At 58.6% G+C, this 10,989-nt stretch overlaps 1 protein-coding gene across 1 annotated transcript in view; it reads right to left on the reverse strand.

Moving 5' to 3' along the window:
- Nucleotides 1–8,374: 8,374 nt before the first annotated feature.
- SMARCC1 (SWI/SNF related, matrix associated, actin dependent regulator of chromatin subfamily c member 1) overlaps nucleotides 8,375–10,989 on the reverse strand; it is a gene marked incomplete at its 5' end in the record, with an annotated part of 138,659 nt that continues 136,044 nt past the window's right edge. The window contains one exon of the mRNA XM_006035676.3: nucleotides 8,375–10,506. Within this exon, the coding sequence (XP_006035738.2) occupies nucleotides 10,418–10,506 (89 nt within the window). The remainder of the gene's footprint in view (nucleotides 10,507–10,989) is intronic.

A 10,989-nucleotide genomic window follows, 5' to 3' on the forward strand; every position in this document is an offset into this window, starting at 1 on the left:
CATGAGAAAAGCCTGACGGGACTCAGTTTGGTCTAGGGAAGAGGAGACATTATAATAGTCTTAACTATGTCAAAGCTCTTGCGAAGAGGCAGGTACTGAATTGCAATCTGTGTCTGCTGGGACTGAGACAAGCTGTCAGCCCCAGAGCCTGGAAGTCAAGGTCCCTCCTTTGCACTTGGGTTCCCTGGTATCTAGCTGCCAGCTGGCTCCAGATCCAGGCTGGCGGCTACAAGGTCAAGACCACGGGGCTTCCCACGGCGATGCAAGGTCACGTGCAGGCATCACCACCAGGGCCCTGGCCGTGCAAAAGTACCGCAGTCCAGCAGTGCCCCATCCCCCTGGGCCTGGGAGGGAGATGCTGGTGCAGGTGGATCAGGACTGTCCTGGCCCCACCTGGCCATTTCCTGCTGGGCCCCAGGCAGGGCCGATGCCCCCAGGCTCCCGCCTGGGCCCATTGCTCTGCAAGGCACAGCTGGCAGTGCAAGCCCCAGCCCCATTGCAGAGGGGGAATGCGTGAGAGCAAGCCCCACGCTGCTCCCTCGCTCCTCGCAGGGGCAGCAGGGAGATGCCTAGAGAGGTGCACACTAGCAGTGCGTGTGCAATGACAGTCGAGGGGGTGCTGGGTGGTGGGCACGCAGCGTGGACTGGCCCAACCACGTGGCATTGGTGCAGCAGAGCTATAGGCCAGGGGGGTCCACTAACACCCATAATACCCATACCGTTAGCTGCAACGTGCACACATGCACGTACACACAGTGTCTTGCTGTGTGTGCACGTGCATGCCCTCTGCACCCACGTTACACGTGCATGCAAGCTCTTAACTTTTGTGTGCATGCATATATGTGCGCACACACAGACCACAAAGCGTGTACTGGTGTGCACACGGGCATGCAAATTCCTCTTTGCAGCGTGCTCCTCCACCAGCCCTGGAAGTGCAGCCGCCACTAAGGCCGAAGGCTGAAAACCTGGGCAGCTGGTTGCAGGGCAGCAGGTGGGACACGGGGCTGCCACCCTGGTGCAGAAGAGGGAGGCACATGGGGCTGGAGGAGAGCCCGGGGCTCCCCCAGTCCATGGGGGAGCAGAGACCCACTCCCCAAGCACGAAATGGGCACGTGGGCTCAGCCCAGCTCAGACGGGAGCATCCCCCAAGCCTTGTGCCAACACCGCGCTCTCCTCCCGTGGGCTCCAGCTCTCCAGGAGTGGCTTTCATGGCTGGAGACACCTGTAAAGGGCCTGACTGGCACTCTGGAGACTGGTGCTTCCTTCAACGGGACCGAGACCCGTCACATTCAGCGCGCGCAGAGTGGCCTTCCCGCCTCCACCACCCTGGGCTGGATTCGAACCCAGGTCCTGGGGGCAGGAGGCTCCGGGCTCGGTTGCTAATACCACATCAAGGGGGTTCGGCCTGGGGTCCTGGCTCTGCTGCCCGGAGTAGGGACAGAGCCAGAGCCCCGATGGTCCCTGGGGGACACCCCCCATCCTCAGGCTGTTCCCAGCCCCGCGGAGGGGCTAGCCGGCGCCCCCCACCTCCCGCGGCTGCTCCAGGAGCCGCGCGCCTTCGCTAAGGGCTGCCGCGGGCTCCCTGCACCCAGCGCCGGCGCGGGGAACAAGCCCGGCTCTGTCTGCTTTGATACTGGCTTTCAAAAGGGGATTGAATGGGGCTGCACCTGCTTTACATTCCCCAACTTCCGCCCGCCCCGGCATGAATGTGCTCCCAGGCTCCCAGGCCCCGTGCACGTCTCCGGCTGTTTCCAAGGGGACTGGCCGGGAGGGGGGCTTGGCAGGGCCTTGCGCCTGGGCCTGGCCACGGCAGAGGGGCCCGGCGCACAGGCGCTGGCGGACTGGGGACAGGCCCCCACATCCTGCCCTTACCCCATGGGCTGCAGGAGATGGGGCTCCGGCTGCTCCATGCTCGCTGCCGGTTACTTTTACCTGCTTTAGCCTCATGCGGGGCTGGACGGTAAAAGTCTTGCTGCTCACGCCCCAGGATCAGGACCGGGGCTCCTGGACCTCGAAGGAGTGGGGACCCAATGCCCCTGCACTGACCAGGCGCCCAGATCCTCGGACCCTGGGCCTGAACGTGCAGGAAGACCAAAGGCAGATCGCTGCAGAGGGGTGCCGTCATCCACGGCGTGCTGCACCCATGCACGGCACCGGGGTCCCCAACCAGAGCCCGGAGGATGCAAAGGCTGCTCCGTGCGTGGCCATCCCAGGCCCGCGTGTTCCCAAGCCTCACGGGAGCAGGGCAGGTGGCCGCATCTGGCCCAAAGGAAGCTGCTGCAGGGACAGGAGGAAAAGCAGACATCGGGGCTCCCTGATGCACCCAGCTGGGCACCGGTGGGACCTGGTCCGTGAACCCGCAAGCACGGCATTGATGCCCTCTTGCTAAACACCCCGCTGACGCATGGCACCTTTGTCCGGGGATCAAGACAGGCAGCTCCACATGGGCGCAGCTCCCCGGTGGGTGCAACGCACCCCGTGGAGGAACTGGGCGAGCGACACTCGTGCAAGCTGCATCGTCGCATGTGTCCGTGCCTTGCCCCAGGGCAGCTCTCTGGCCCTACTTGTCCCTTGGGGAATGGGGCTGCCCTGGGGAAAGGGGATCCGTTATCCCGACTGCTGGGAAACCCCCAGGCTGGGTCTGTCTGGACACGGGATTTACCCCCTGCCCCAAAGGGACAGCCCCCATCGAGGGTCCGAGCACTGCACACCTGCATCGGCTCCTGAACACAGAGCAGGACTGTGGAGTCGGGGGCACACGGGGCTGGCAGCGAGCTCCAGGGGTGACGTCTTGTCCAGCCCTGTCCAAACCAAATCCTCCGTCCGACCTCTGAGCAACACGGCCAGCAGCCCAGGTAACACGATGCAGCACGCTACATCATGCCAGCGCATGTGGTCACATCCCGGCCTCACTCACCCAGGGCTGCAAGGTCGGGCACCGCTGATGGAGACGAGGTCCCTCACGCCTGTGGCTTTGTGTTCGCTCCCGGCTGGGCCACAAGCAGGGCTAGACTCATGCACCAGCCTCTTCCACTTCATTCCTAGATGGGGGAAAGTCGGCCGTTAGCATCCAGTATTTTCCTTCTGTATAGCGACCTCTACAACGTACCTGATGCAGCCCACGTGGGGAGACCAAGGGGCTTTGCCCACGGTTACCCCGCTGTCGGTGAGAGCAGCACCACGCAGCACAGCCCAGGGAGACACCCCCTCCCGGGCTTCCCTCGGGCCCTGATGTTATACGATGCCGCGAACCCCGGTGAGGGGTCCAGCCACGGGAGCAGACCACGGTCCAGCAGCCGCAGCCACGTGCAAGCCGGCAGGGACGGCACGGACCGGCAGGTGCTGGATCTCCAAGCCAGGAGCGTTTCTTAGCGGCCGCAGCAAACCCGAGAGCTGTCGGATCGCGCCAGGACAGGGCTGGCCAGCCGGTCAAGTGAGCTGGTCAAAGACAATGGCAATTTTACAAAAAACCTACATTTTTCTGTAGTTGGCTAGACAGAAGTCGGATTTTTTAAATTGCTTTTTGACACATTTCTTCATGGCAACTTTGCATTTTTCCCGTGTATTATTTGGACCTATTGGCTATTTTTTTAATCATTCTTGACCAATATTTGACTGGCCAAATCCCCAAGCCCATGACCGGGAAACAGAGCTAGAGCTCTGCATCAGCAGGCCACCGGCGCGCCCCCTCTCCAAGGGCTAAGCAGAATCAGCCTTCGCTCCAGCCTCGGACGCCCAGGTCCAGCACCGAGCTCTGCCCGAGGCGACCCCGCGCAAGCCCCTCGTTGTCTGACCGAGAAGCTGGGGAAGGGCCATTACCTCCGCTCGGCAGCAGGTTGGGGGCTGCGACGGGAAGAAGAGCCGGGGCTGAGACTCTTCTCCCCCGGCTGCAGCTCAGCAACCTGCCCCTCCGCGGCCGACCCTGCTCTCCTGCCTCTCATTCGTCTCAGGCCCGAGGGATGGACCTGGATGGTGCTTTATTCAGGACTTCCCCACCTCCATCTCTCCGGCGCCTGCAGGGACCCCAGCTCCGGTCCCCAAGGAGTCACACGACACAGCCAGCACGGTCCCCACCAGCCAAATAAATGCAACCCCCAGCTCCCTGCCCCCAGGCTCCCCGACTTTCACCCCCAGGAAGGGCACTGTACTGCAAGCTGAGGTCCGTGCTCCAGCTGGTTTGTAGGACCAGAGCTGTTTAAATTGCACGGAAATGTTTGCCGAAACCCAGGCACGACGTCTGGGTGAGGCGCAGTGGAACCGACTGAGCAAAAGAGACGAGGAAGCGGCCGCCGCATTGCAAGGACCAGCTGCAGGGAACGAGCCAATGGCCTGGGTGGCTGCAAGGACTAGATTAACACAAGCAAGCAAGGCCTACCCCACATCAGCCCAGCATACCTCTTTGCAGCACCTCGGAGCTGGATGGTGATGCCTCCGTAACATTCATCACGCCACCAGCAGGCTCCTTGGCTGCTGGGGTGGAGCAGGGCAGCTGCTTAACGAGCCCGGAGCAGGAGGGAGGAGAAAGCCGAGCTAGCAGAGGAGGTTGAGGAGGGCAGAACGTGGACACCTGAGCTGGAAGGTGATGTCTCCGTAACATTCATCATGCTGCCAGCTAGCCCTTTGCCTGCCGGAAATGCAGCTACTTCTCAGGTGGAGCAGGGCAGCCGCCTAATGACCTTGAGCGTGTCCCATCCAGCCTGGTACCCAGAAGGAAGGGCACCCCCCCCCGGGCTGCACACCGAGGACACAGCCGGTCCTGCTCACCTGGCAGCTCCTGCGATGGGGGAAGCTGCTCACCTCCTGCAAGAGGCAGCAGCAGCTGCAAGTCACCCTGCAGGTCATAGGCCCGGGGGCAAAGTCGTCTTGCCCCCAGGCTGCTCAGGGCTGCAGACTTCTGCACCTGAAGCCTCCTCGGGACAGCTGTTAGCCCGTCTCGAGGGCTGCAGGGTGGCCGCAGGGACCTGGGACTCAGCACGCTGGCAGAACAGGAGGGGCTAGGGCTCAGAGAAGGGGCTACTCGGGACCCGGGGAGGCGTGCGTATTGGGAGACACAAATGCAAGACCCGTCCTATATCAACCCTGTTTCACGATGCACCCCCAGCCCACGTGGCCCAGGCGTCCGTGCTGAAGAGGAGGGCAACAGCAGGGCTCTTCCCCACAGTTACCAGCTCAGGGCCAGGGCAAGATTTACAGTGGAGTCACAGAGCCGTGGGGCTGGCAGGGAGCTCCAGAGGTCACGTCTGATCCAACCCTGCCCGGAGGCAGCATCAGCCCTGTCCAAACCAGCCCAGACACATCCATCATCTGAACTCTTCCTAAAGCTACTGTCAGCCCTGACGCAGCACCAGGCATCACATCCGAGCCTGCTCCGGGGGAAACAGGGGGACCGCAGCAGCCAGCGTCCTGCTCCTATAAAAGGTTGTTTCTAGATGCTCGAGAGAGACAAGGCAGAGGACGTGCCCCCGCTGCAGAGGAAGGCAAACCCCCCCCAGCCTGTACTTACCTGATCGGGGGAAACCCCTCCCTGCCCACTATGCAGCATCGGTCTGATCCCGAGCACAGGGGCAAGACCCTCCGGAGTTGGTCATGGTAGCACATAGGCAGAACTATGCCTAGATTAGCCCTAAAACAGTGTCTGGGGTGCATTTTAACCTGGTGCATTTGACAGCAAAATGCAGCAGGAGGCAGCTGCAAACGGGTCGTGTGGACTGATTAGGGCCCAGGTAGTAAGAGCTGAGCTGTGCGCATCCGGCCAGACCCTCGCGTGGAGCTTCTGCCGCAAGGGGAGGCAGCGCGGGGTCCCAGCAAGGACCCTGGGCCCTCCATTAGCCAAATGTCTCCTGAGAAGGGTGCAGAAGAGTGACCCCGGTGAGCCCCGGGAGCAGGCAGGGAGACTAGTAGAGCCCTCGGGGAGGTCCCCGGTGCTAGACCGCAGCGTGGCAAGGGGCTCGCTGAGAGGGGGCACTGCTATGCATGCCGCACGCAGCCAGGAGGGAAGTGGCTGGATAACGAGTGACACTGTTCGCCCGGGCTGAGGAGAGCCCAACGGGGCATGGGTCATACTGGAGACTGGAGCTCAGGCTGCTCCCCCTGCCCCATTCGGCTCAGCAGCTTGTTGCCCACCGCACAGCCATGTGCTGCTTAAATCCAGGTATTGGCATGTGTGTGCATGCGTGTGCAGTGGGGGTCAGGTGTTGGCATGTGCACGTGTTGGATATTAGGGGGACTGCATGTGCATGTGTGCGTGAGAGAGGTATTCAGGGGGTGTTTGTGTCAGGTATTGGTGTGCACGCGCGCATGTACTAGAGGTATTGGGGATGCGTGTGTGCGCACATGCTTGAGAGAGAAGTATTTGTGTGTGTGTTTATGTCAGGTATTGGGTGTGTGCGCATGCACACATGCATATCAGCTATTGTGGGGTGCATGTGTGCAGGCGCATGAGAGGTACTGCAGGGTGCATGTTTGTGTCAGGTATTGTGTGCGTGTGTACACACAGGGGGAGCTTGGACACCCCACATCTCAACCAGTCACCCCAAGCTCCAGGCATCAAAGGGGGCTGGACTCGATGATCTTCTGAGATCCCTTCCAGCCTAATGTCTGTGAAACGTGTGAAGATGAGATAACGATTTTCTGGGGCGAGTTCCCCCCCCAACACTTCCTTTCTCGACAGCAGGGACTGGGTGCAGGAAGGGGCGACAGCAGGGACTGGGTGCGAGGTTCGGGGCTGGGGGCAAAGGTGGGAAGGACAAGGGTAGGCAGCCGGGCTAAGAGTCATGGGTGCTGGCAAAGACCCGGCGCAGTCGTAACACGTACGGGCCTTTTTACTGATGCATTTACATTTCAAAGCAGAACCCGCAAGGGGCGAAACTGGAATAGTTGAGAAGAGGCAGACGCTGAACACAAGAGACATGGCATACGTGCCGGACACGAAGAGCATGCCACGGTCATGGCACCCAACAGGGAGAAGAGGGTGCAGCCTGCCTAGAAAAAACCCAGGCAAAGATGAGGCCTGTGGGATCTCCTCCTCACGTGTCCAGATCTGCGAATCCCTCAAAGACTTCCCAAATACCCGGCTGCAAGGAGATGCTCTGCCCCCAGAATTACAGATCTATGCAAGGCTGCTGTATTTTTTTCACTAATTATGTTGCATTTGCAGTTAAGTTGTGTTTTAGCTTAGGCTAAACACAGAACAGACTATTCTTGTTTCGGATTTTATGACTTTGGTGCCACCACCTGAATTGAAGTCTGGTAACAGGCAGGCGGAAGATGAAATAAGACTGGGAGAAACCCAGGGACGAATGGAGGGTGAACAAGCGGCAGGAAACCAGTGCATAACGGTGATCGGTTTGCACGGCTGGCATTGCACTAATGAGTTTCACACGTGCGTGTACACACGATTTGCGTTGGTGGATTCCTGGCGGGCCTCTCCTGATCCTGGAGAACAGGGGACGAGGCAGCCGCTCAGGAAGGTAGGGTTTGGCCAGAGGGAGGTGGGCAAGCCAAGGGGCAGCAAACCCACGTCGCAGGACGGCAGCCTGCTGGCTCGCTGACTGACGCACGCTTGGGTTCAGGCCGTCAGCAGAGGAAAAGCTCCTCTTGGTTCACCCAGTGCCCACGTTTTTCAGCTGCAGCGGTAACTCGGAGCATCCTTCCACTTCCCCGAGGGATGAGGTACAGGGTGGACCCTGCTGAAAGGCATCGAGACGGGACAACGGGGAGGCAGCTGCCGGTCTCGGGCTCTGGCCAGACAGGGCTTCCAACCCTTGGAAGATGCCGCTCTGGAGCAGACATCTGCCGTTGCCACAATCCACGACATCTGCATCCAGCTTTTGGGGTATGGACAAACTGCAGGGCACCAGCTCTACATCCCCCCCCTTCCCTGCTGCCTGCGCTTCTGTCGCTGCAGCTCTACATCACCCCCCTTCCCTGCTGCCTGCGCTTCTGTCGCTACGGGAGCAGACAGACATAGCTTGGGAACTGTAATGGCTTACACTGGTATCATTTGATACTGGTATAATGGTTACATCTACCTCCACCCTCAGCAAGAAGCTGGGGTCAGGCCTCGAGATGCCGCCCCGCTAGACCCCTACTCGCTTCGTCTCATCTATCATGCCACACGGTTTGATTTCACCCTTTCCATTAAAAGCTGCTGATCTGAAACGTATCGGATGCACCTGAAATGCCCCCACTGACCCAAATCGCTTGGACGACCCCCAGCATGTGGGGGTAACACACTCAGCGCTCGCATCCAGCGCGTGCTAGACAAGGCACCGCTGGAAAAGAGCCCGCTGTCTGGGTGAAGCTGGCGCCAGCAGATGCAGGCTCTAGCCGCGCGCGCGCGGATCCAACTCCCGACAAACTCCGCAGGACTCAGTTTTGTATAAAAAACTTTTTTTTTTTTAATTCCACAAAATTGGGTGGCTGCGTTGCAGGAATAAAACCGGCCCTATACATAAGATCAGATGAAAAAGTCACCACGCGGGTTATTTATAGAGGAACACAGCAGTGTGAAGAATTCAGGTACATCGTGAGGAGTTAAAAAAAAAAAAAAAAAAAAAAAAAGTCTCCACCTGGATCCTTTCGATTTGAAGTTGATCGCACTAAAAACAACCTGAGCTTATTCTAAACCGGCCCACGGCCTGAACCAGGAGTCCACGCTCACACTAGGGACGCGGAGGGGATGGGGAACATTTGGAACGGGTTTCCTCTGGGAAAGGTGGAGGGTGGGGAGGCCCTGAGCATGCTCTCTCTGCTAGGCACTGCAGAGTCCTCGGGCTGGACCACGACCAGTGTTATCCTGTGTGCTGGAAGGGACCAGGCTGCAGACATGGATGAGCAGGTAGATCATGAGCCCCAGACACACCTGCACATTCAGGGCCTGGGGAGTTCCCTGTGGATGTTCCTAGGGGATGAGCACACCGGACTTCTTCAAGGCCGATCCTCTTTACTTTAGGAAACAAATGGCTCTGGGTGTTTCGTGCCCCTTGGGAAGTCTCTCTCTTTTCCCTACAGGTGAAATGCCTTCTGGCCAAGCTTGGGAACACAAGCCCTTTGCACGTGTGACCTCCGCAACCCACCCTTGAAATGCAACATGAGGGACCCTGGGAGTTTTGGCAAGGGAGCTCGTCAAGAAAGCTCTCCCGGGAGGGAGAGGGCAGAAGACCCAAGTTGCACAGACAGCAAGAGTTTTATGTCCTTCTGCAGTCAGTAATGGCACACACTAGGATCTGAGTCTGGCCGCGTCAGCACATCTGTGTTGGGGCATTTTGTTTCTCCCCCTCCCCAGTCCTTGCTCGTGGGCAAGGATCCGGCTGCCGACCCCTTTCTCCCACCACAGCCCTGCAGACAGTGGAATGATAAAGCTCGGCAAGTGGAGGGCAAGGGGTGAGCAGAGGAGAGAGGGGTCTCCTGCCTCCGCGCCCACTCCGGAAAGAAACTTTAGAAGAAAAAAAAAAAAAAGGGGGAGTACCGTGTTTACTGAATTCTGCCCACCCGGCTGTCTGCAAGAGGTAGTTGTGGCGTTCACGCCCCAGCCATCCCAGCCCCAACCCATATGCTAGCGCTTCATTGCTACCTACTTTTTTTTTTTGTTCATTTTTTAAAGGAAAAACAAAACAAAAAACGTATATGTTCCAAAAGAGGGACTAAAAACCTGTCTTTAATTCCTCGGCTGGCTACTGGTACTGAACTACTCGAAGGGACGATGCTGCTACCACCCTTCCCTCCTTCCAATTCAAACACAAAATAAAAGATAAGCTGGAGCAGGAAAGCTCAGGTCAGCGAGTGGTTTTCTTCTAATTGATTCACTCCCAGCTCCATTCGCACTGGATCAATATTTCCTTTAATAAGTTAGCGAGGAGCCCTGGGGCTCAGCTACTGCGCTTAACGATTATCTACCTGTAATGAACGTGGTCAGCAGTCCTGCAGTTCCCGCTGCTGAGCAGTGGAAAGAGGAGCTCCCTCCCTCTCCCACACCTGCCCACACTCTGGTTGCTGCTGTTCATCTTGACGCCTCGCTCTTTCCACCTGGAGAACCCAGAATGTCGAACGCCGCCACCTGCAACACCCAGCAGCATGGGGACACCCCGCCTGCTCCATCACAGGATCCCAAATGTAGACGGGGTGGAGGCAGCAAGATGAAAGAGAACCAGAGCGGAGCAGTTGCTCCAGAAGGAGAACAGACCAATGCACACAGGCTTCCTGCCAGCAACACGGAGGCACTACTGTCTACTGCTCTACAGCTTCAAAATGAACCCTCCTCAAGGGAGTACAACTAAAGAATGCCAGACTACTAGGGTGCGCGTGTGCAGGCAGGCTGACTGGAGGCAAAAAACCCTAAAAGGAACAGAAAGAAACTGAGGAATCCATTTTTGGTCACCACTGTCTCGGCTCTGGGCGCTCCGTGCTGCGGGCTCAGTTAGGGGGCTGCGGAGGCCGGCGGTGCTCCCGCGGCAGGGGCGGTCACCCCTTCAGCTGGCGGTGGTGGCTGCTGCGATGGAGGTGGATCTGGAAGCAGAGGGAAGAGAAGTGGTGAACACACCATGAGCTGTTGAAGACAGACGCTTGTCGCGTATACACGCACAGACACTGCTCTCCAGGGGAAACGGGAGGGTCTGGTGACCCTTCCTCTGTCTCCGATTAGCGCACCTGCTTTCACAGTCTTTCTTTGCCCTCGCAGGTCTGCACTGGCATCAGTGCTCACTTGCAAGGCAGGGAAGTATTATCCCCTAGCCAGCGTGAGCAGCAAGCAGATCTCATCCCCACCAGACTAGCACTCCCTGCCTACAGAGCTGTGCTCAGACCCCTGACACATTTCTTGCCTATTTAAAAGCACTTAACTATTTTCATCTCCAGAGCCTATCCATACAGGCTCAAGATGTGCACGCAGCTACAACACACAGGCATCTGTACATGTGGCAGAGAGGGAAAGAAAAACAAGGGAGGATACAAAAGGACAGCTCCCGGGCAGAGCGATTGAGCACAGGGAAA

Source organism: Alligator sinensis, unplaced genomic scaffold (assembly GCF_000455745.1).
Source record: "Alligator sinensis unplaced genomic scaffold, ASM45574v1 scaffold1296_1, whole genome shotgun sequence".
In the NCBI taxonomy this organism is placed as follows: domain Eukaryota; kingdom Metazoa; phylum Chordata; order Crocodylia; family Alligatoridae; genus Alligator; species Alligator sinensis.